At 46.5% G+C, this 25445-nt stretch overlaps 1 protein-coding gene and 1 non-coding gene across 3 annotated transcripts in view; both read left to right on the plus strand.

The window, feature by feature from the left end:
• LOC110497971 (RAC-alpha serine/threonine-protein kinase) overlaps window positions 1-25445 on the plus strand; it is a 35828-nt gene that overhangs the window by 3619 nt on the left and 6764 nt on the right. Inside the window, exons 2-11 of one of the 2 annotated variants that reach the window (XM_036954914.1) lie at window positions 986-1104; window positions 3270-3431; window positions 14491-14619; window positions 16271-16382; window positions 16597-16723; window positions 21498-21629; window positions 21774-21839; window positions 22417-22485; window positions 22637-22762; window positions 23547-23675. In XM_036954914.1, the coding sequence (XP_036810809.1) occupies window positions 3386-3431; window positions 14491-14619; window positions 16271-16382; window positions 16597-16723; window positions 21498-21629; window positions 21774-21839; window positions 22417-22485; window positions 22637-22762; window positions 23547-23675 (936 nt within the window). In that variant the 5' untranslated portion in view covers window positions 986-1104; window positions 3270-3385. The remainder of the gene's footprint in view (window positions 1-985; window positions 1105-3269; window positions 3432-14490; window positions 14620-16270; window positions 16383-16596; window positions 16724-21497; window positions 21630-21773; window positions 21840-22416; window positions 22486-22636; window positions 22763-23546; window positions 23676-25445) is intronic. The other variant, XM_036954913.1, reaches the window with a different exon arrangement.
• Window positions 22284-22359, plus strand: trnaa-ugc. The gene has a single exon. It is a non-coding gene; the product is annotated as a tRNA-Ala (tRNA).

Here is a 25445-nt window from a genome sequence, read left to right on the forward strand (position 1 = left end):
GTTACTGGTACTGTATATTTGTGTATGCTAATGTTAGTTGCTTTATGCTCTTCTCTCTCCCTGTAATTGTGATTGTCCTGCTGGAACAGACACCAGGAATAAACTTGATTGTGTGTGGAGGCATGACTAGTCATTTGACCTGTCTACCTTTTTATTTGTACGTCTTGTTTGAAGGAAAATTGCATAGATGCATATTGGTATTACTATTTAGTAAACATTTCCTTTGATGCACAGTAGTATTGGGACACTGCTTACCTGCACCCTTCTACTAGGACTCCAAGACAAAGCCAATATAGGCACAGAGAATGGATTCACGTTGTTGATATAGAAGACAAAACAACAAATGATATAGGTCAACCTGCTGCCTCCATACACAGCCTCTTTGCTTGAACCCAGCCAAGTCTCAAGACTAGTCTGGGATTATACCCAGTGGACTACATTAATCAACAAGTGTTTGTATGACTGGCTCTGTGTGTGGCTTCCATACTGCATGACACTGATTTGCGTTGAGGGGGGCCCTGGAACGAGAGCCAGAATGGTGAATGATTGAAAGTCAAGCAGGCAAGGCAGGCAGTCAGGAAGGGACAGCATGAGAGAGTGAAGCAGGCAGGTAAGGAAAGAGCGAGTGAAGCAGTCAGGCAGTGGCCCGGGCCCCTGGACCATGTGACCTGCTGTTAGGGTACTAGGTTCATTCACTGGCTACAGTTCTGGCTGCGGCCCAGCTTTTCCACACAGCCCACAGTAGCGACGGCTCGGTCACATTAAACATCAACACTGTGTTGTGGCTCCAGAGCCGGACCTCTGTGTGTGTGTGTGTGTGTCAAAGTCAGAGAGTGCATGCTGTGAGCACAGAGGCTTGGTTTGCGTTTGTGATCAAAGTTTGAATTGGTCTCAGTAGGTTATACACTGCTCTAGTGGACAGGCCTGCTCTCAGTCAGTTCTCCAGAGCTCATCTCTCTCTATCTCTCTCTCTCTACTGTGACAGGCCCAGCCACAGCCAGAGATGACTGGAGCACAACGCACTGCTGGCCCAGCCACAGCCAGAGAGGACTGGAGCACAATGTGCTGCTGCCAGTACTCAGAGCATGTGGGACCAACTGGCAGGTGTCATTTTCAATCTCTCCCTGACCGAGTCTGCAGTAACTACATGTTTCAATCAGACCACCATAGTCCCTGTGCCCAAGAAAGCGAAGGTAATCTGCCTAAATGACTACCGCCCCGTAGCACTCAAGTTGGTAGCCATGAAGTGCTTTGAAAGTCATGGCTCACATCAACACCATCATCCCGGAAACTCTAGATCCAGTTCGCATACAGCTCCAATAGATCCACAGATGATGCAATCTCAATGACACTCCACACTGGTCTTTCTCACCTGGACAAAAGGAACACCTATGTGAGAATGCTGTTCATTGACTACAGCTCAGTATGCAACACCATAGTGCCCTCAAAGCTCATCACTAAGCTAAGGACTCTGGGATTAAACACCTCCCTCTGCAACTGGATCCTGGACTTCCTGACAGGCTGCCCCCAGGTGGTAAGGGTAGGCAACAACACATCTATCACGCTGATCCTCAACATGGGGGCCCCTCAGGGGTGTGTGCTTAGTCCCCTCCTGTACTCCCTGTTCACCCACGACTGCCTGGCCAAGCACGACTCCAACACCATCATTAAGTTTGCTGACGACACATTAGTAGTAGGCCTGATCACCGACAACGATGAGACAGCCTATCGGGAGGAGGTCAGAGACCTGTCTGTGTGGTGCCAGAACAACAACCTCTCCCTCAACGTAAGCAAGACAAAGGAGCTTATCGTGGACTACAGGAAAACAAACAAGCCCCCATTAACATTGATGGGGCTATAGTGGAGCGGATCGAGAGTTTCAAGTTCCTTGGTGTCCAAGGAACTTCATCAACAAACTATCCTGGTGCAAACACACCAAGACAGCCGTGAAGAGGGCACGACAACACCTTTTCCCCATCAGGAGACTGAAAAGATTTGTCATGGGTCCTCAGAACCTCAAAAGGTTCTAAAGCTGCATCATCGAGAGCATCCTGACTGGTTGCATCACCGCCTGGTATGGCAACTGCTCTGCATCTGACCGCAAGGCGCTACAGAGGGTAGTGCGTACGGCCCAATACATCACTGGGGTCAAGCTTCCTGACATCCAGGACATATAAACTAGGCGGTGTCAGAGGAAGGCCCATAAAATTGTCATAGACTCCAGCCACCCTAGTCATAGACTGTTCTCTCTGCTACCGCACGGCAAGCGGTACCGGAGCGCCAAGTCTAGGTATAAGAGGTGACTCCTTAACAGCTTCTACCCCCCAAGCCATAAGACTGCTGAACAATTAATCAAATGGCCACCCAGACTATTTACATTGATGACCCCCCCCCCTTTGTTTTTACACTGCTGCTACTCGCTGTTTATTATCTATGCATAGTCACCTTACCCCTAGCTAAATGTACAAATTACCTCAACTAATATGTACCCCATGTACATTGACTCGGTACCGGTACCCCCTGTATTGTTATTGTTATTTTGTGTTACTTTTTATTACATTTTTTACTTTTGTTTATTTAGTAAATATTTACTTAACTACATTTCTTGAACTGCATTGTTGGTTAAGTTCCATTAAGTAAGCATTTCACGCTACGGTCTACACCTTTTGTATTCGGCGCATGTGTAAAACATTTCCAGTGAGTAAAAAGTGTTTCCAATTAATATGAGTTCACTCAACAATTTGTAAACACAATGGATGTTAAAGGCTCCTATCATGCTGGTTTAATGGGGGATGTATTAGGCCTGGGGCTCTAACTCCCAGCCTGTCAGTAGCCACTGCTTCCTGTTGTTTTCCTCTGCAGTCACTGATGAGGTCACATTAACAGGCCTGTCTTGTGATGATGAGCTCTGGAGGATAAATTGATTTCAGTGGATGGTCAGAGATAGCCATCCACACACTGGTCACAGAACTTAGTCATTAGTTTTGAAGTGTTTGGCCCTGTGGTGAGTTTGTGGATACTGTCTTTAACTCTAGTTCCTCATTTAGGAGTGATGCCACATGCTCATACTGAACTGGAATAATACCCATCTGGTGTGTGGCACTATTTTCCACTGTCTGGACAGACCACAGAAGTATGGAACCAATGTGTTTCCAGTTTCCACTGAGTTGCACTGATGTTGACTGGTGAAGTTAATATTCAGACAGGTGAAGAGGAAATGTTTTACTTCCAGATGAGGCTAATTTTTACTCTTCCCTTTACGCTAAAAGGAAACTGGTGAAAAGGCGACTACAGGCTCCTGCCCTGGACTGAGTGAAGGACGCTTGGGGAACAGAGCTGTGTCTCTCCCTGTCAGAACCCTGGACACACTAACCTGCCCACCAACATGACCGATGTGGCGATTGTGAAGGAGGGATGGCTGCACAAAAGAGGTGAGTGGGTTTGGACTATTTCCTGTATCAACAAATGCTTTGCTCCGTATTTGACTACAACATGAGCATGAGTGCTGATGTGATTTTGGTATTATTTGTATAGTTTCCGGTATGTGATTCCTATTTCCTAGTCAACAGTATACAGTATGCCCCAGTATCCCTCTTGCCCAGCTAACTACTTTGTGTGGTATGGCAGGCGTGAGTGCCGTTGTTTGGATGAGGAGGCATTCCTCACATACCTGCTGTCTTTGAGCGGGGGGTGGTGTGTGTGTGTGTGTGTGTGTGCATGCGGACTCCTCTGGCACAGAGAGAGAGCAGGGGTGTGGTACCTGGGACAGAGACACAGGCTCATGGGACAGACAGACATGGGGAACACGTCACTAGGAGTGGAGAGTCCCAGATGCTGTAACCCAGGGAACAGCATTCTACTCAGTACGCTCTCCCTCGAAGGCCTCAGCAGGAACACAACAGGGGCTTGTGTCTTAACAGAGTCATCCTGGGTTAGCTACGCAGGCTGACCCAGGCCCACGCAGACTGATGCAGCCCCTGGTCCTGACAACGCTTCCCTGGAGTGGAAAGAGCAATGCTAGCTGGGTACTACTGGCTGCTCATTTAAAAAATAACCTCTGTGATTTACTTAAAACAGCAGATCGCCCTGGGATTCTTGGTACATGTATAGAGGCTGAGGAACACATATCAGTCTGATGTTTTCTGATGTAGGAGATATTTGTCTAAATAACAAGGAAACAGGAAACAGCATTTGCCTTATTGGAAGGAAACGGATCAAAGTTGATCATTTAGAAAAGTTCTGATTTAATAACAAACATGCCAGCTAAGGGAGGGTCTTTCCAAGGGTGTCTAGTTCTTCTGAAACTTTTTTGAAATCATGCATGTGATTTTACCTTCTTTACCTCACCTTATGCATGGTCTGTTGGCACATTTGACGTGCAGTATGTGATGCAGTATAACATGCACTATGTTGTTTCCACTGCTCCTTGCCAGAGTGATATGAAGGGAAGCAGGAAGGTTTCTGACAGATTGCCAGTGTAAAATGTAATGAATGGCCCAAGGACTGTCAAATAGTGACCAGTGAGAAAAACAAACTCCTTTGATCTCAAGTCACATCTTAACCTTGAATTATTGAAGAACAAAGCCAACACACAAACAGACTGAACAAACAAGCCTTCAGGAATACTGAGTTGGCATGCTGTCATACCCTAGCAGCTGTGCCCGGTGAAATGTCACCCAGAGCAACTCTGTTTTGATTGGAGGGCTTCTGCCTGCTTGCTGAGCGTATCTTGACAGGACGGGTTTTAATGTCACGTCACTGTCACCCAGTCTCTGTCCCAGTGCAACAGCACAGAAGGTGAGTCTGCAATAACAATGTTCTGCTGCCCATCACTTCAGCCAACCACCCACTTCCTGTGAATCTTTTCATTTTAGCCCATCCTCTAACCTCACTACTAAGATTTTGGACTGCAGTCACTGAACATTTCACTGACTGATTGCATTGTGTGTTTGATGGCATGTGATTGAGGCAGGCCTCTGTGGCACTGAAGGGTCATACAGGTAGGTGGTGGCCTGCCTGGGAGCTGAGAACGTCCATGCCGCCCTTAACCCTCCTAACCCTGATTCCTATCTGATTAGTCATGCTGGGCATGCAACTGTAAGCTGGTTTTGTGGTATCCTTTTGCTGCCAGACAATGGCAGAGTACAGAAAGTGGAGCAGCAAACTTGGTTTCTTATGTGGACTAAGTCCAGCCAGCCTATTCCACAGAACAGCCAGATTCCCAACCTTGGAGTGTTCGGTTCTGTGCCTTTTTTCCCCAGGCAGGCCCAGCTGAGTCTGATGATCCCCAACGTCAGGCCACACGTTTCCACTCAATCAGCCGTGTACTGCTGGGCAGTGGGATTGTCTCAGCCATTTACGTCACCCATCATGATATAAAGAGGGTTATCTGTTCAAGGCCAGGTTTGGACTTCCAATACATAGCACTAGGGAATAGGCCAGTAATCCCGTGCTGTATACCAAGTCACCAATGGCTCCTCTATAGGCCCGTGTGTGTGTCTATCCGGAAGTGTGTGTCTGCGGAAGTATGTGCATGAGGTAAAGCATACAATTGCAGGGGTAACAGTGGTTGAATGTTGAAATTATTTCCCAGTGCCCACATGTACAGGTTGCCTAGCACGCAGAGGCTTGTAGTTCAAAATCCGCTTGTATCTTGTTGCGTCTGTTACAATCCAGTTGTCATGTCCCTAAGGGCCACACAGACAGTCATCCAGCAACGGATGACTCCCATTAAAAAAAACATTGGCTCAATCTGGGTTTGATTAATCCGTAAATATGTTGGGTCTACTTTACACCATCCACACAGTTTACATTATGCCTGCAGCCTCTAGTGGTCAGCCTGTAGTTTATTTCCTAAAGTTTCCATCAAAGGCAGAGCATCATCCAACATCAAAGAAGCAGATTGCAGGTGCTCTAGATTCCATCTGAGTGCTGTGTCCAAGAGCCTAGTGAAGTGCAACAGAACTGTGCTTGTTGGCCCTCTCTCTTCCAGGCAGCCCTTGGCCCTCTCTCTTCCAGGCAGCCCTTGGCCCTCTCTCTTCCAGGCAGCCCTTGGCCCTCTCTCTTCCAGGCAGCCCATGGCCCTCTCTCTTCCAGGCAGCCCTTGTTCTTTTGACTCATTTGCTCCCTGACAGGTATAAAGAGCCGGCCTCCTCGTTAGGCTAACGAAGGTTACAACAACTGTTGTATTTTGGTAGCACTCTCAGCTGGCTCAGAGGCAGGAGTGAATGGATGGGGGAGGGAACTGAGAGGAAACAGAGCACCAGGTCTTTGTGATATTCCCAGAACATCATCACTCTGTGTGCAGTCCTTTTCTCACAGACCAAGCCTGACTTAGAAACAGGGTGTTCTGTGTGATGTGTCTGACGAATAGGTTGATGCTTATTGGATGATTTACTCCAAGGGGTCACATGATTAGTCAATGGGGTCGTGTATTAGAGGACACCTTTGAGTCGTTCCACTGAGAATAACAAAAAGAGTGCGCGGTCAAAGAGTGTGTGTGAGAGTTTGTTTGTTTGTTTGTGTGTGTGTTGGTATGCATGCATGCAAGATGTTGAGTACCTAATACCTCATACAATCACATACCATTTTGAAACACCTCTTTAAAGAATTTCTCAATTTCTCAGAATTTCTGTATCAAAGCAGTAAAAGGGAACTGTGTGTAGGAGTTATATTTTCACTCTTCAAAGAAACCAACCCACCTGATTAACTCTGTCTCATGACATTGCAATGCTGATCGCACAAGGACCTTGTCTGGCTGCCAGCTTTGCTGCCAGCTTTACCGCCAGGCTCGCCTTGCTTAGTCTCCTTCACACATACCCCTTCATTAGGTTCCAGCCTGCCATGGACCACACAGCGGCCCTGCTACCACACACACCAACAGCCTCACTACAACGGCTTCAGCAGCAGGGGATGCCCCAGAGCCATTATGCCCTGTCCACATTCCCACCGCCCAACTAACTACATAAAACAATACCTGCAGCAAAACTTTGAGCGACAGAACCAGAGTCACGAGGTGAAGCCCCAAGGCAGGGCCAGCAGCAGAGGGTGGCTCCCCAGGAGGGGAGGGCTCTGGCTGGTGTCTGGCCGTCAGCAGGGTCCCCTGCTCTCAGTAATGGGAATCAGCCTCCTGCTAAATGTGGTGGATAAAAGTAAATTGCCTGGGTGCAGCTGTCGACAGGCAGGCTGGATGAGAGGGGACCAGTAGGCCAGAGAGAGCCACCTCCGTCACTTGTCTCTGCTCGCAGTGAGCCTGCTGTGTGCTTACTTTTCTGTGCAGAATCCTCCTGCTCCACATCTTGCGCTTGGTTGTGCTCCCCCTGCCCCCTACGCCTCTCACTCTCATTCACTTCCTCTCTCTCTTTCTTCAATTCTCCATCTCTGTTCCCCTCTCTTTTTCTTTCTTTACCTCATATCCTGCTTCCTACTCCCACTCTACTCCTCCTCTCCCTCTTTCTTAATCCCCATCTCATTTCTTCTCTGCCTCTGCCAGTCGTCCCCCACCACCTTCTCGCCCCCCCCCCCCCCCTTGCCAGGATAATGACCCTGCTGACAACACCGAGGCGGAAGCTGCTTCCGACTGCCGTGGCGCTCCCAGTCTCAGACATCAATCACATCACTGGCTCGCTGGCTCTCCCTGGCAACTGGGACAGACAGAGGGGTAGAGAGAGAGAATGAGAGGGAGTGGTGGAGTGTGGACAGGAAGGGGCTGCTCAGCTGTCCATAGAGTCTGACTGTATGTTCAGACTGCTGTCACATTCACATCAGACCATCATCAGGATACACACCCAGATCACACTTAGCCTCTCATCCGGCTCAGGGACAATTTGTCATTATGGATCACAGACAAATATAACAATGTATTTGACTTGGCCTTAACTCTCCTAAAGGTTGAAATTTAATCTTAGGTATATCCCCCTTTTATTATACATGGTTGTATAATTTAAGAGTGATGGACTATTCCCTGGTCATTTAGTGTTAATTGGCACTAATTTGAACTAAATAATGTGTTTATTTGTTTGTCATGCAGTAACACAGTTAACTAATCCATGGGCTGCTTGTTTACCGAGAGGAGGGGCCAAATTAATCACACAGAAAAGCAGGGTGAACTTCCCACAGTGTCTCTATGGTAATCAGCAGGTGTCACTCGCTATGGAGAAGAAGTGAGGGCTTTCTTATGAGCGTGAGAAAGAGGGGCTCCACCACCCCCCTCCCCACTGTTCACCCCCCCCCCCTTTTTTTTTCCTGTAGTGGCAGATACCGCATCAGCAGAGAGAGAGGGGAAGGGAGGGTGATGGAGAGAAAAGAGAGGGCTGCAGTGGAGGCTGGGGCAGCCCTTCCCTGTGACCTGTTGATGCTGTTGCCAAAGCCCCGGCAGTGCAGTCCCATCCAGCTGCATGAGAGAAAGAGAGACGCCAACAAAAGAGGAGAGGGACAGCAGGAAGAAAAAAAAGAGGGCGGAGAAAAGAAAGAATGAAGAAACCCAAACTCCTGGGCGGTTTAGCCTGGCATGTGAGAGGCCTGTTGTGAGCCTGGACAGCCTTATATGGTCATGGGGAGAGGGGCAGCCTGGCGGCGCAGTCTGCCCTGAGTCCCAGAGCTGGGAAGGAGATGGGACGGGGAGCGGTATTGGGGTGGTGGTACAGAGTGGTGACCCTTCCATCAGGGAGCCCCCTCTCCTCTGGAGCGGGTGGCGGCACAGAGGCTCATTGAGATGCAGGGCACATGGCGGCAGGTTGCAGCTGCAGGCTACAGGCAGGGCCCAACAGAAAAGGGCCGAAGGGAGCAACCGAGGAAAAATGAACAAAATACACTGCCTCCCCTGCTCTGGAGTTTTAATTCCCTAATCCTCAATCCCCCCCCCCCCCCCCCCCCCTCGACACTCTCACACATACACACTCTCACACATACACTCTATCACACAGTTACTATGGGCTCCCTTCCTCCCTCTCATCCCCAAACTATGAATGAGTGGCCAGGCAGAGACAAAACACCACAGCAGCCCCCTCAGGAAGTCCAATCACTGGGCACTGCGCTGAGAAGGGCTTGTTTTGTCTGACCTCTTCTTCTCCCCTTCCTTAACATTTTATTTTCTGCTCTCATTCCTCTTTCTTTCTCTCTGTGTCTCTGTCTGTCTGTGTGTGTGTGTCTCTCTCTCTGTGTCTGTCTGTATTCCATGTGCCTGTGATGCCAGACAGAGCACAGCGGTTGGCCTCTCCTTTGCAGTGTGATGAATGTTGCATGATGTGTTTATTAAAGAGCTGTGGCAGCTGGGACCTTAGATTCCTGTCGTTGTCACATAGAGACAGAGAGAACACAACGCTCCTCAGACACACAGGCTAACCTCTGACACACTCTCTTGCATCCTTTCCTTTTTACATTTAATCTTATTTTTAATGACACAGACTGCCTGGACTCTAAAGCCAAGCTGACTTGCAAATGGCCTCTGTGTCAAATGGTAGTATTAACATGGATCCGAATTGTTCGCATGCTCGTTCTTTTACAACGGACTGACCTTGAAAACCGTAACTTGGTACAGTCTGACCATTGAGTGAATTATTTTAGTCTGACTGCAGACGGTTCGCCTTTGGTCAATCAAGATGCTCTTATTGCCAGTAGAAGGTTTTTGATGAATAAGCTGGTTTTCATGTGTCTGTTGAGAGCTCTATGGAACTACGCTGTCAACTCATAAACCATTCAGACACATACAGCTTATTCAGTAATAGCTCCAGTTCTGAAGAAAATGACACAGTAGCATACAGTATTTGGACAATTGGCCCTCTGCAGCTGTAAGTCATTGAGTGTGTGTGTATGCATATGCGAGAGCATTTGTGCATGTGTGTGTGGGGGGCATGGCACTGGTACAATTTGGCTGTCCACACATAAGCCATGCAGCAGTTGGCAAATAAAGATGAATTCTCTTTTGTTTGGCAGAGGCTCACTGTTCATTATTTTCTACTTTGCCCAGTGCGCATCCCAGACCTCAGCAGCTGTTTGACATGTAAAGACACTCCAACAGCCCCTGACAGCTCCTTGCATGGCCCTCGTCTACACACACACACAGTCAAAATTGTAGTTGAATTTGCCTATCCCAAAGATTGTTCTGTTCTTGATCTTATCTGCTATGTGGTCACGCTGTCAGGTTGTTTCCGGTTTTCTACAATTAAAATGTTCTAGTGAGATGAAAAGGGCCAGTTTACTGCAGCTGAAAGACTTTGAAGATGGATGGATGGATAGAGTTGATAGCAGGGGACTTCTGTGTCTCAAGTCCCTTCTGCTCTTAGTCAGCATGTTGTCTTCTCTCTCAATCTGTATTCTGCAATTTGCCCATTTGGTCCATTCTGTCAAAATATACTGTATCAAAAAAGCATATTAATATTTAGTGAGTAATTTTAAATAGTCTACGAATGAGTCTTTTGGCATCTCCTGCTGTTGTCTGTACACCCTCTGCTTCCTATTCCTCCTAAGCCCCCAGTTCCCAGTTGTGGAGTATCATGGTAGGATGTTAGTAAATAGGAAAGACATCTGGGTCATGTCTGTGGTTTTGTAACGAAGAGATGGACTGCAGATGTAGCTGACAGAAATGATAAGACAGTTTCTTCAGTTACATGACTCTCCATGCCCCAGCCAGGATGACGTTTGCCTGGTCAGGATATCCTCTCCAGCTAGCCCAAAAACGATGTTCTAAGTAATTTAGTTGATAACATGCATACTGCCAATTTCTCCACAGCCATTGTTTTCTCCACACCCACATTTTGGGAAATGTGTAACGTTATGCTTTATTTGGAAGAGCAAAAGAAGCACAAAGACAATTATGTTCTGATAATTGCACCAATGTCAGTCCTGCTGTGCTCAGAGCATGCTGTGGAGTCTTTAGGGTGGGATTAGGTGGAGGGGTATGGAAGGGGTGGAGGGGTATAGGGGGGTAGAGATGTGCCCTAGGTGTCACATTCCACCATGATGAGCTTGTTCAGTTCACTGAACTCTACTCGCTGATCTTTACAAGCTGTGGTCTCTGAGAGGAAAGGAAACACTATTAAAAGTGTCCTTTACCAATGACATTTGCATTACAGTGCATGGTGACCATTAAGTGACTGTCCCCATGGCTTTGTTGCTGTGTAGTGACACTGTGAAAGGCTAGCGACCCACGTGACTCAGAGCAGGGAGAGCTGTGACCACACTGGTCTGAAAAGTAGACCGTTTGTTAATGCAATATTCACTTAGAAATTGCGTGACAGGTTTGATTGGTTCTCTCAACCCCAAAAAAATCTTCATGGGTTGAGAGCTTTTGTTGTTTGGATTTGAAATTGGAATGGGGCGGTGCCAGGGGGCTGTATGTGGGTGTTTTGAAGAGAGCCAACCAGTAAAAGCACAGCCTCCTTCATTATTGACGCATTGTGCCGACAACAACAAAGAGCCATTCCAGACTCTGAAGTCAGGAGAACTTTGAGAGTTAGGTGTTAGCTAGACTAATGAAAGGGTACAGTGAGTATTCATTGTCACCTCATTGAGAGCCATGTGACAGAGCCCGCCTCTGCGTGGAGGAATGTCTCTGCAGTGCATGCCACGCACGGTGGCATCATCACAAGGCACGGTGGACGCCAACTCTTGCCAGCCTGGGTGGGCTTCATGCGTCAGAGGGGCTTGCAGGCCAAATCAAATCAAATGTTATTTATCACATGTGCCGAATACAACAGGTGTAGACCTTACCGTGAAATGCTTACTTCAAGCCCTTAACCAACAATGCAGTTTTAAGAAAATAAAGTTAAGAAAATATTTACATTAATAAACTAAAGTAAAAAATGTAATAAAAAAAGTAACAAGGAAATGACATAACAATAACGAGGCTATATACAGCAGGTACTGGTATATATGATCGATGCCCTATCCAGGCCCTCTGTGCTTGAGGATGGCAAGACCTTGCTGTCGTCAGATATACATTCACACATACACACTGTAAAGTGTACGTTCATACACGCCAGTGCATATAAACAAACATCTGTCTTTGCTTGTCAGTGTCTGTGTTGGGACAATGGTCTTGATGCCAGTTTGTGGCCACAACACAATTACAGTAAACAATCAGCCTTTCAGCGTCATTGTTGGAAGCACCAAACACGCGCTTGATCTATTTCCTGAATCTCTCTGTATTCTTCCCTAAAGAGGTGAGCGGAGCGCTGCCAGTGTGTAGGCTAACCTATTTCCCAATTTTTTGGGGCTCCATTGTGGCGCAGTGGTCTAGGCAGTGCTAGAGGCATCACTACAGACCCTGGTTCGATTCCAGGCTGTATCACAACCGGCCTTGATTGGGAGCCCCTTAGGGCGGCGCACAATTGGCCCAGCGTCGTCCGGGTTAGGGTTTGGCCGGGGTAGGCCGTTATTGTAAATAAGAATTTGTTCTTAACTGACTTGCCCAGATAAATAAAATTTAACAAAAAAACTCCCTCTGTCACTGTGCTCGTATGATGCATGGCTGGAGGTAGGGAGCTTATTATGCTGCCTTTGCATTGTGCACATACTGTCCCCAGCCTGCCCTGCCAGGGGCTCTGAGCCTAGGGTGGGGGAAATGGATCAGCCAAGACCTGACCACAGACTGACAATCTATCTAGAGCAGAAGTCAGGCCTTGATTTATGGTAGATTGAGGCTGAGGGTGTTCTGTCCATAATGCATCGCAGGTTTAGGATGAGTCTGGAAATGGTCTTAGATATGGAGGCTGGGGTGTGGGTCCCGGTGTTGTAAGCTGTTGGCTTCTCAACCATGAGATTGCTCCTTATAGCAGTATCTCTGTTTCACCTTACCAATGCCCACCACTGTGCTGACGTAACAAGAAATTCAGTCAGTCGTGTGAAGCTGCTGTTGACCCGTAGTTGTAAATTACATTGATGTTGATTCTCTGGGGACCTGTGTGTGTGTGCGTGCGTGTGTGTGTGTGTGTGTGTGTGTGTGCATGCGTGCGTGCGTGCATGCATGGATTAGTGCTGTGAATGTTGATTCATGAGCCATGTAGTGTAAAATAGACAAATGACTCATCACTGTAATTGCAGCATATTGAACAGACATGGGGAAATCCACAGAGCTTTCCTCTTTATCACAGTGTTTTTTTTCAATGAGGACGGTGCGTGCTCGGCTTTGTAGGCAAGCAGTAAGCATTGCAATCTGAAGTCTGACAAAGTCTAACTAATTTCTAAATGAGCTGCGTTTGGTGTAAAAATACTTAGCCAGCAGAATGGAGATGAAAAATGTCCTCCCGTGCCGTTCTGAAAAATGACAACAGCCGTAGTAACATATTGGGCATCTGCTGCAGACTGACATCTAAAGTATACAGTGCTCTGAGACAGATGTTTTCTCTAGTGCTGGGATTTGTGCTGTCACCTCAATTGTTGCAGTAAATCAGGTGCTTTACACTGTGTGTATGTGTGTGTGTGTGTGTGTGTGTGTGTGTGTGTGTGTGTGTGTGTGTGTGTGTGTGTGTGTGTGTGTGTGTTCCTGCTGTAATGGTTGCACCCTGTGGTGTTTGAATGATGTAGCCCCTCTCACGTGGGATTCCACTAGTCAGACAGTTGAACCATCACATTGAGGTGAGACATCCTAGAATATGGAATACAATCCACTTAGTGATTGTCTACATAGCCTCTTCTCACTAAGAGGAGTTTATATGAGGTGTGTTAAGTTGACTAGAGGTAAATTAGGTTCTGTTATCGAGGGATTCTGGTCAGTCTGCCTCGTCACAGACAGGTCTGGGATCAGTTTCCTCAGACTGGAGCCAGTGGTGTGCCAGGCGAGGCTTGGGGAGAGGAGGAACAGGATCTAGCATTAACAGATCTCCACTTTCCCTAGACTTCTGTGTCGGAGGAAATGGGGCAATTAAGGACAGCTTGCTCAGACACTGCATGGGGTTAATACCCGGCTCTCGTAATTAAAAATAAATGAAATTTTTCCTGTATAAATATTCAAGCCCCTCTTCGATCTGTGCTGCTGACTTTTTATGTGGCGTAAGCTGTTTTTGCACATTTCAGGAACATTTGGCACAATGTTTCCTGAACCGTCCGCGGAATAAATAGAGTTGCGTTGTCTCTGAGAGATTCATCTGTGGGTGTCTTGTGTTGGAGGAGATAGGCAAGGATGGAGACATGGATTCCTGTATAACCTCTGTATGGGAACGAAGGGGCAGAGGCAAGGGTCCTGAGTCCAGCTAAAACAGCTATTTGTCCTGGCTTTGACCTACTATAGCTGAAAGTGGGTGACGACATGGTCATTTAGGTAATGTTGGTGAACATCTTAGCAATTAAATCACAAGAAATGGGTCAGAACCGCTGTGAATAAGGATGTTGCCTTGAAGATAATAGCTTTGTGTATCATCACATCACACAAATCATCGAACCGCACAGCTTAATTTTCATAGACCGATCAACAATTTAAAGAATGTAACCTTTTGAAACCAGCACATTATAGCAACCAATTATCCTCATCCCTTTCTCCATCTCTCTTTGCAGGAGAGTACATTAAGACCTGGAGGCCCAGGTATTTTCTACTCAAGAGTGATGGTACATTCATTGGCTACAAGGAACGACCACAAGATGTTGACGCGTTCGAAACCCCCTTAAATAACTTCTCAGTAGCACGTGAGTATCTACTCTTTGAAGAACCTACTATCTACATTACTTCACCCATTAAGATTATACACCACTTTATATTGCATAATCACCAATAGAAAATATTTGTGTTCAGTAGCTCCTATGACAATGTCTTGCCTTAATGGTACACTTCAAAGCCACAAAGTTGTGGTTAGAAACATCAGAATAGACTGGTGGTACATTAGCAATATGCCAGTATTCTACCTGGCTGTGTGTAAATTCCAGTTTTGTCTATGGGACTACTCCCTACATGACAGGAAGTTGTTGGGACAAGCTCGGCAGATGATTGAACAGAGTAATTAGAGAACATACTGTTTGTTAAACAAAATGTTTCCTGACATTCTTGAGTTATAGTGGTTATTAACCATCTGATTTCAATTATTTATCTGTGGGCTGCTCTGTCTCCATCAGCAGTACAGAGAGGGTGGCACAGTTTGTCACTGAGCAGACCTGCAGTAGACCCACAGACAGAGGGGCCATGTGATGCTGCTGATGGGGCTGATGAGGTGGTGGGGCTGTTACACAGCCACACTGACAGGGCCCTGCTGGAGCTCAGTGGTGGCCCAGCCACATATCTTCCATCTAACAGACTTCCTGACAAACTCTTCCATGTTTTTTTTTGGCATACGCAGTTTGTTGACTGTGTGAAAGAGCTGCACTGGGAAACTGGCTGCTCTCTAAAAATTGTAACTTAGTTTCAAGCTAATTGAAAAATTGAAATTCCTTTTATTTTTTTGTGAATGTCATAACTTGGACACATTTTCTGGAATTGACTGAAACGACTGCCCAGATCACTGCTGACAGTCCCATGTATTGACTAAATCCTGAGGTAAAAATACACTATATTTACAAAAGTATGTGGACACCCCTTGAAATTAGTGGATTCGGCTATTGTGCCAACTGTAAAGTTTGGGGGAGGAGGAATAATTGTCTGGGGCTGTTTTTCATGGGTCGGGCTAGGCCCCTTAGTTCCAGTGGAGTGAAATCTTAACGCTACAGCATACAATGACATTCAAGATGATTCTGTTCTTCCAACTTTGTGGCAACAGTTTGGGGAAGGCCCTTTTCCTGTTTCAGTATGACAATGCCTTCGTGCACAAAGCGAGGTCCATACAGAAATTATGTATTGAGATCGGTGTGGAAGAACTTGACAGGCCTGCACAGAGCCCTGACCTCAACCCCATCGAACACCTTTGGGATGAATTGGAACACCGACTGCAAGCCAGACCTAATCGGCCAACATCATTGCCGACCTCACTAATGCTCTTGTGGCTGAATGGAAGCAAGTCCACTCAGCAATGTTCCAACATCTAGTGGAATGCCTTCCCAGAAGAATGGAGGCTGTTATAGCAGCAAAGGGGGGAAAAACGACATATTAATGCCTATGATTTTGAAATGAGATGTTTGACGAGCAGGTGTCCACATACTTTTGGTAATGTGTATTTAGTATGAAGGAAACGCTATGATCAGGGTTTCCTCCTCCATCCTTCCCCCATAGTGCAGCTGTTCAGTTCCCTATGTACGGCTGCATGGTGGCTGTCCCAGCCGTGTCTGTTACGGTGGCGATAAAGATAAATGGCTGTAACTGCGGGTCTCTGTCTCCTCTCCTCCTGGCCCCTCTCTCCCGGGATGTGGCCAGAGTGCCAGCTGATGAAGACGGAGAGGCCCAAGCCCAACACATTCATCATCCGCTGCCTGCAGTGGACCACTGTCATCGAGCGCACCTTCCACGTGGAGACCCCCGAGGAGAGGCAAGCTCATCCACAACCCCTCCCTTACACATACACACAGTCAAATACACACACACCACAAGCATGTGCATACACATTGTACACAGTACACTGGTTGTTGGCTGACCCTACAGTCTAAATTGCCTTCCTGTTGATAAGATGACAATTACATGATTGGGCTGAATTAAATCATGTTAAATGAGGTGTTGTAATCTCCCTCTCCTTCCTCTCTCAGGGAAGAATGGACGAAAGCCATTCAGGCTGTAGCAGATGGCCTACAGAAACAGGAAGAGGAGATGATGGACTCCTCCCCAGACCCAATGGACATGGAGATGTACCTGACCAAACCCAGACTCAAAGTGGTGGGTCCCCGCCCTCCTCACCCTGCCTCACCCCAACCATGCCCCTTCCTGCCTCACCCCAAACCTCACCCTGACCCTTCCTGCCTCACCCCAACCCTCACTGGCCCTTCATGCCACTCCCCAACCCTCACCGGCACTTCCTGCCTCACCCCAACCCTCACCAGCCCTTCCTGCTTAACCCCAACCCTCACCAGCCCTTCCTTCTTCACCCCAATCCTCACCGGCACTTCCTGCCTCACCCCAACCCTCACCAGCCCTTCCTGCTTCACCCCAACCCTCACCAGCCCTTCCTGCTTCACCCCAACCCTCACGGGCACTTCCTGCTTCACCCCAACCCTCACCGGCACTTCCTGCCTCACCCCAACTCTCACCAGCCCTTCCTGCCTCTCCCCAACCCTCACCAGGCCTTCCTGCTTCACCCCAACCCTCACCGGCACTTCCTGCCTCACCCCAACCCTCACCAGCCCTTCCTGCCTCTCCCCAACGCTCACCAGCCCTTCCTGCTTCACCCCAACCCTCACCGGCACTTCCTGCCTCACCCCAACCCTCACCGGCACTTCCTGCTTCACCCCGGCGCCCTGACACTTTCCTAACAAATAAAATACAAATTATATTTTTGTCACATGCGCCGAATACAACTGGTGTAGACGTTACTGTGAAATGCTTGCTTACAAGCCATTCCCAACAATGTAGTAACACAATTAAATACACAAGAATGGAGCTATATTTATCCTTTTATTTAACTAGGCAAGTAAGTTAAGAACACATTCTTATTTACAAATACAGCCCAGGAACAGTGGGTTAATTGCCTTGTCAGCTTGGGGATTTAATCTAGCAACCTTTTGGTTACTGGCCCAACGCTCTAACCACTAGGATACCTGCACGCCCCATATACAGGGAGTACCAGTACCAGATCTATGTGGAGCTACAGTTGAAGTCGGAAGTTTACATACACTTAGGTTGGAGTCATTAAAACTCGTTTTTCAACCACTCCACAACTTTTCTTGTTAACAAACTATAGTTTTGGTAAGTCGGTTAGGACATCTACTTTGTGCATGACACAAGTCATTTTTCCAACAATTATTTACAAACAGATTATTTCACTTTTTATTCATTGTATCACAATTCCAGTGGGTCAGAAGTTTAGATACACTAAGTTGACTGTGCCTTTAAACAGCTTGGAAAATTCCAGAAAATGATGTCATGTCTTTAGAAGCATCTGATAGGCTAATTGACATAATTTGAGTCAATTGGAGATGTACCTGCGGATGTATTTCAAGGCATACCTTCAAACTCAGTGCCTCTTTGCTTGACATCATGGGAAAGTCAAAAGAAATCAGGTGTATAAACACCTTGGGACCAGGCAGCCGTCATACCGCTCAGGAAGGAGACGCGTTCTGTCTCCTAGAGATGAACGTACTTTGGTGCGAAAAGTGCAAATCAATCCCAGAACAACAATAAAGGACCTTGTGAAGATGCTGGAGGAAACAGGTACAAATGTATCTATATCCACAGTAAAACGAGTCCTATATCGACATAACCTGAAAGGCCTCTCAGCAAGGAAGAAGCCACTGCTCCAAAACCGCCATAAAAAAGCCAGACTACGGTTTGTAGCTGTACATGGGGACAAAGATCGTACTTTTTGGAGAAATGTCCTCTGGTCTGATGAAACAGATATAGAACTGTTTGGCCATAATGATCATCGTTATGTTTGTAGGAAAAAGGGGGAGGCTTGCAAGCCGAAGAACACCATCCCAACCGTGAAGCACGGGGGTGGCAGCATCATGTCCCCACAACATGATGCTGCCACCCCTGTGCTTCACGGTTGGGATGGTGTTCTTCAGCTTGCAAGCATCCCCCTTTTTCTGCTTTGCTGCAGGAGGGACTTGTGCACTTCACAAAATAGATGGCATCATGAGGGAGAAATTATGTGGATATATATATTTTGTGGGCGGAACTGAAAAAGTGCGTGAGAGCAAGTAGGCCTACAAACCTGACTGAGTTACACAAGCTCTGTCAAGAGGAATGGGCTAAATTCACCCAACTTATTGTGGGAAGCTTGTGGAAGGCTACCCGAAACGTTTGACCCAAGTTAAACAATTTAAAGGCAATGCTACCAAATACTAATTGAGTGTATGTAAACTTCTGACCCAATGGGAATGTGATGAAAGAAATAAAAGCTGAAATAAATTATTCTCTCTACTATTATTCTGACATTTCACATTCTTAAAATAAAGTGGTGATCCTAACTGACTGAAGACAGGGAATTTTTACTAGGATTAAATGTCAGGAATTGTGAAAAACTGAGTTTAAATGTATTTGGCTAAGGTGTATGTAAACTTCTGACTTCAACTGTACTGTATATACAGGGAGTACCAGTACCAGATCTATGTGGATCTATATTCAGGGAGTACCTGTACCTGATCAATGTGGAGCTACACGACCGGTCAAACGTTTTAGAACACCTACACATTCAAGTTTTTTAAAACATTCTTACCATTTTCTACATTGTAGAATAATAGTGAAGATATCAAAACTATGAAATGACACATATGGAATCATGTAGTAACCAAAAAAGTGTTAAACAAATCAAAATATATACCGCTTTGGACGCTCTTGGCATTCTCTCAATCAGCTTCACCTGGAAGGCTTTTCCAACAGTCTTGAAGGAGTTCCCACATATGGTGAGCACTTTTTGACTCCTTTTCCTTCACTCTGTAGTCCAACTCATCCTAAACCATCTCAATTTGGTTGAGGTCAGGGGATTTTGGAGGCAGGTCATCTGATGCCGCACTCCATCACTCTCCTTCTTGGTTAAATAGCCCTTACACAGCCTGGAGATGTGTTGGGTCATTGTTCTGTTGAAAAGCAAGTGATAGTCCCACTAAGCCCAAACCAGATGGGATGGTGTATCGCTGCAGAATGCTCTGGTAGCCATGCTGGTTAAGTGTGCCTTGAATTCTAAATAAATCACAGACAGTGTCACCAGCAAAGCACCCCCACACCATAACACCTCCTCCTCCATGCTTTACGGTGGGAAATACACATGCGGAGATCATCCGTTCACCCACATCGCATCTCACAGAGACACAGTGGTTTGAACCAAAAATCTTCAATTTAGACTCCAGGCCAAAGGACAAATTTCCACCGGTCTAATGCCCATTGCTTGCGTTTCTTGGCCCAATCAAGTCTCTTATTGGTGTCCATTAGTAGTGGTTTCTTTGCAGCAATTTGACCATGAAGGCCTGATTCACACAGTCTCCTCTGAACAGTTGATGTTGAAATGTGTCTGTTACTTGAACTCTGAAGCATTTATTTGGGCTGCAATTTCTGAGGCTGGTAACTCGAATGAACTTATCCCCCGCTGCAGAGGTAACTCTGGGTCTTCCATTCCTGTGGCGTTCCTCATGAGAGCCAGTTTCATCATACCGCTTGATGGTTTTTGCGACTGCACTTTAAGAAACTTTCAAAGTTCTTGAAATGTTCTGTTTTGACTGACCTTCATGTCTTAAAGTAATGATGGACTATCATTTCTCTTTGCTTATTTGAGTTGTTCTTAACATAATATGGACTTGGTATTTTACCAAATAGGGCTATCTTTTGTATACCCCTCTACCTTGTCACAACACAACTGATTGTCTCAAATGCATTAAGAAGGAAAGAAATTCCCCAAAATAACTTTTTAGAAGGCACACCTGTTAATTGAAATATATTCCAGGTGACTACCACATGAAGCTGGTTGAGAGAATGCCAATAGTGTGCAAAGCTGTCATCGAGGCAAAGTGTGCCTATTTGAAGAATCTGAAATATGAAAGATATTTTGATTGGTTTACACTGTTTTGGTTAATACATGATTTCATATGTGTTATTTTATAGTTATTTCATAGTTTATTCTATAATGTAGAAAATTGTAAAAACTTATAAAAAACCCTTGAATGAGTAGGTATTCTAATACTTTTGACCAGTAGTGTATATACAGGGAGTTCCAGGACCAGGTCAATGTGGAGCTATATACAGGGAGTTCCAGGACCAGGTCAATGTGGAGCTATATACAGGCAGTTCCAGGACCAGGTCAATGTGGAGCTATATACAGGGAGTTCCAGGACCAGGTCAATGTGGAGCTATATACAGGGAGTTCTAGGACCAGGTCAATGTGGAGCTATATACAGGGAGTTCCAGGACCAGGTCAATGTGGAGCTATATACAGGGAGTTCTAGGACCAGGTCAATGTGGAGCTATATACAGGGAGTTCCAGGACCAGGTCAATGGGCAGAGGTACTAGGTATTAGAGTCAGTGATCGAGTTAGTGCAGATAGTTCAGGTACCATTACCTGACTATTTAGCAGTCTGGCTATTTAGCAGTCTTATGGCTTTGGGGTAGAAGCTGTCTAGGAGCCTATTAGTCCAAGAGCCGATGCTTCGGTACCAACATCAGCCATGGGAGGCTTAGCACCAGATGGCGTGTCCACTCTGTTTCATCACCACACATCTGTGCTCTTAAGTCATGACACAAAGGTCTAAGGGCACCGGATTGCATGTCTCCTACACAACCGTTTTCAACATTCTCACCAGCCCTGAGGGTCAGAGGTTAAACAAGTCACTGCAGCATATAGTCCCACCATTAGAAGAGTGGAAGTTGCAGAGTGGATGAAATTGTACCTTAAATGCTTCTGTGTTGTTGTCAGTGGGATTATATGTCTTGACTAGTTAGAGCATGAATTTGTTATAGACGCTGTTTGTAACCCAATGCTGTTTTTTCCCCCCTCGCTCATAGACTATGGACGACTTTGAATACCTCAAACTCCTCGGAAAAGGTACTTTTGGCAAAGTGATCCTGGTGAAGGAGAAGGCCACAGGACGCTACTATGCCATGAAAATCCTGAAGAAGGAAGTGATCGTAGCGAAAGTGAGTAGAGGCCACTAACCGTTAGGAGAAGCATGAGAAAACGAAAGAGGGAGAGACAGCATGGGGGCGGTGAGGGGCGATCATGGATACCTAAACGGCAGCCATTGTGGGAGTTGCACAAACACTCTTTGTGATCTTTTTCAGGATGAAGTGGCACACACACTCACAGAAAACCGAGTGCTCCAGAATTCCAAGCATCCGTTCTTGACAGTGAGAGACCCCGCCATCCACTCCATCTACCTAACCCAAACTCTTCTCTGGCCACAAAGACTGAGGAGCCACTCCACTTCAGCCTGAGAGCTTCCATTCAGGGGGAGATGCTGAATCTGTGTTGGGAGAGTTTGAGCAATGTTTGCAAAGACGGCAATAGACTTGGCTAGACACTAGACATCTCATTGTTAGTTAACCACCTTTCTCAAAGTCTGTGATGGCTCACAATGCGAAACTCTTCCACATTAAGTGGCTGGAGTAACACATGCATCTTCTGTCCATCCCACTGTGGTGAATGGGGATAGCAGTTGTCACTCAACAGTTATATCCCAAAGGCAGATATCACTTCAACAAAGACTTTGGTTTCTTATGGAGAACTTGCAATGGCGGGCTTAATTTTTTGATCCATTACAGTTGTTTAAGTTATTGGTGTATATCCCCAGGGTCCCATCTGGCTCAGTTGGTAGAGAGAGCATGGCGCTTGCAACGCCAGGGTTGTGGGTTCGATTCCCATGGGGCACCAGTACGAAAGAAGTATAAATGGCTAAATGACTCAAATATAAATATATATCCCCAGGGCCTGAAATACTCCTTCCAGACCCATGACCGGTTGTGTTTCGTAATGGAGTATGCGAACGGCGGAGAGGTGAGCTTTTTAAACAGTCAATAACACCTGACACACAAGATCCAATTTAGCTAGTAGTAGCCAATAATCCTCCCACCCCTCCTTCTGTGTACGCTAACCTTGTTCCCTCTGTCTCTCCTCTCCCTCTCTCTTATCTTCCTCCCTCCTTTAGCTGTTCTTCCACCTCTCCCGAGACCGGGTGTTCTCGGAGGAGCGGTCTCGGTTCTACGGGGCGGAGATAGTGTCAGCGCTGGACTACCTGCATGCTGAGAGGAACGTGGTCTACAGAGACCTGAAGGTAAGGCAGAGGAGCACAGTCTGCGGACCGAGATATAAATAGTGTCCACAGCAGCAGCAGGCCTACCCCGATTCAGTCCTCACTGCAGCTGGAGACCTAGACCGCCCCTTTCTACAGCTGGAATATTCTAACCACCATCTCCTTCTGGGCAGATGTTCGATTCCTTTATTTATCTTTGTGTTACCATTAATGTAAATAAGCAGTGATGAAAAATGTGTATTTTAGTATTGACAGTCATATTTTACCCCCGTCATCAAACTTATTCTGTCCAGCTGTAAATTGTTTGTACCAGAAGAAAGAGACTAGTACAGAAACTCAGTGATCTGTATTCATAGCATAAGAGCAGAGGTAGCAGAGGCATGCTATGACTGGTTTTAAGGGGGGGGGGGGGGGCTGTAGCCCTGTTTCTTCCAGCTGATGAAACTATACCAGCCAGGTCAGCATAGCCTCCACCCTCCTCGTTCCCCCCTCCCTCTGCTCTCCCCATGGGTTAATGAGGCAGGCTCCCAGCCTGCTAAGGTTCTCCTGAAAATGCCAGGGTAGCAGTTTTTGGAGGATGTGCTGACTCTGGCCTGCCTGCCTGGTGCTGCTGGCCACGTGTGGGCTACAGTTGCCAGGTGACTTTTACTCAGAGGACACACTGATATTAAAAGGACATGCATTGCTAGCTCATGTCTCTCAGAGCTGAGGCCAAATCAGCTGTGCCTCAATCACACACTCACACAGTCACTCCCCCTCCTCCTGTTGCTGATACGTCCTGTCTCATTCTGTCTCCTTGTCTCAGCTGGAAAATCTCATGCTGGACAAAGACGGACACATAAAGATCACCGACTTTGGACTGTGTAAGGAGGGGATCACAGACGGGGCCACCATGAAGACCTTCTGTGGGACACCAGAGTACCTGGCCCCAGAGGTAGTGTATTCTCACAGTCCATTCACAATATGGGGGTCAATAAATCGTATCATTTTTTTTTACATAAAAAATGGGAGGCCTTTGGATCCCAACCCATGTAACCTTCCTCTTCAGTGCACACTCTTTTGGCATGTTCTCGTGAGTATTTTTGTCTATTAAAATTTGAGTGTAAATCAACTGAAGAGAATAAAGTCACATAATTGGTAAATAACTAAAAGAATTAACAGACCTAACACGGTTTGAAGAGAGGAACTGTATTGCAGTGAATATATCCCACTACACACATCATCGTAAATGTCTGTTGTCGGGCATATTGTTAAGGCATACAAGCTATGTCACATTTTTTCTGGTGTATTTCCTATGTCGAATGTAGTTGTGTAATTAATTGTAAGATGCAAGGCTCCCTTGCAAAAGAGACCTTGGTCTCAATGGGACTCCCTGTTAAAATAAAGGTAAAATAAACTGTTGAAGAGTGGCTTTGGGACAGTTGTTCCTAAATGCCTGTCTAATCTCCAGTATAAGACATGCAGCTAATGAGTCTGCAGTGTGACTAGGGCAGGACAGGTTGTTCCCATATTTTTTGTTTGAGAAGGCATGTGTACAGGGGTGTGGCTTCTCCCCATTGCGTGCAGGTATGACGTGGGGTGTATAACACGATAGGGCATTGTACAGTGTGTGTGTGTGTGTGTTGCTAGTCCCCTTGCCTCTTGCTGTAAGAAGGTTTTCTGGGAGAAGGGTGCCCATGTTAACACAGCTGCTGACTCGTTGTTTTTAGCCTCCATTTGGAATTTGCTGGGGGGTTTGGCAGTGCCTCAGGAAACGTGAGTTTCCGCCCTGAAGAAAAGGTTACATTGGCTACAGCTGCTCCTGGCACTGAGGGGGCTTCTAGCCGACTCCTGCCCAGGATGCCTATCCCGACCTGGGCAAAGCCAGGGCCACACTCTGGGCCTGTTGTCCTCAGTTCTCCCCTGTAACAATCTCCCATGTCGTTTTCATCTGACATCTTTATATTCCTCTCTCTTAGACTCTTAGCTGTTTATAACTTGTCTGAAATGTCCACATCAACTAGCCCATGTCAGCTAACGTTTTTTAAAGTTTTGTTTTTTTATCCTATAGATATTGTTGTAAATTGTTTTGGTCACTCAAATATCACATGAATACACATTAGACTGGCAATGTATGGAAAATGAAGAAAAGAAAAGCTGAAACCTGTCAAATTTCCTCTCCAACAACAAGAGGGGTGTGGACAGTTTGTGTCATGAACAGTGCTTGTGCCCATGGAAATAGACGTGGCGCGTGCTCATGCAGGGGGGGAGGGCCCAATGCTGGAAGGGGGGCCCGAGTGAAAAAGTTTGGGAACTCCTGCTCTAGAGAACCATCCTAATTTACGGCATACAGTAGCCATCATCACCAAAGCCAACTAGGGCATGAATTACTATATAACCATCATGTCACGTCCCTCACACTAGGGCAAGCAACAGGCAAAGGATAATTTAAAGGAAAGAATCTGTTTGTCATTTTTGTCCATGTGTGGTATGTCATAAATGTGCTGAAGAACAACCCTCCTCCTCTTTAGCATTCTGAACACAGTAACATAGCTAGTGGCACCATATAACAGCCCCAGCTCTGCTCCTCCTCTGGCAGTAGAGACATCAGGGGGCGTTTCCGTGGAGACGGGGTCGCCATAGAGCGTCTCTATGGGAACCAGGGCCAGGCAATGTTACAGGTTGTTCTGCAGTAAACAATGACCTTGTTGTGTGTGCTGCACAG

This window comes from Oncorhynchus mykiss, chromosome 19 (genome assembly GCF_013265735.2).
Source record: "Oncorhynchus mykiss isolate Arlee chromosome 19, USDA_OmykA_1.1, whole genome shotgun sequence".
NCBI classification, from domain to species: domain Eukaryota; kingdom Metazoa; phylum Chordata; class Actinopteri; order Salmoniformes; family Salmonidae; genus Oncorhynchus; species Oncorhynchus mykiss.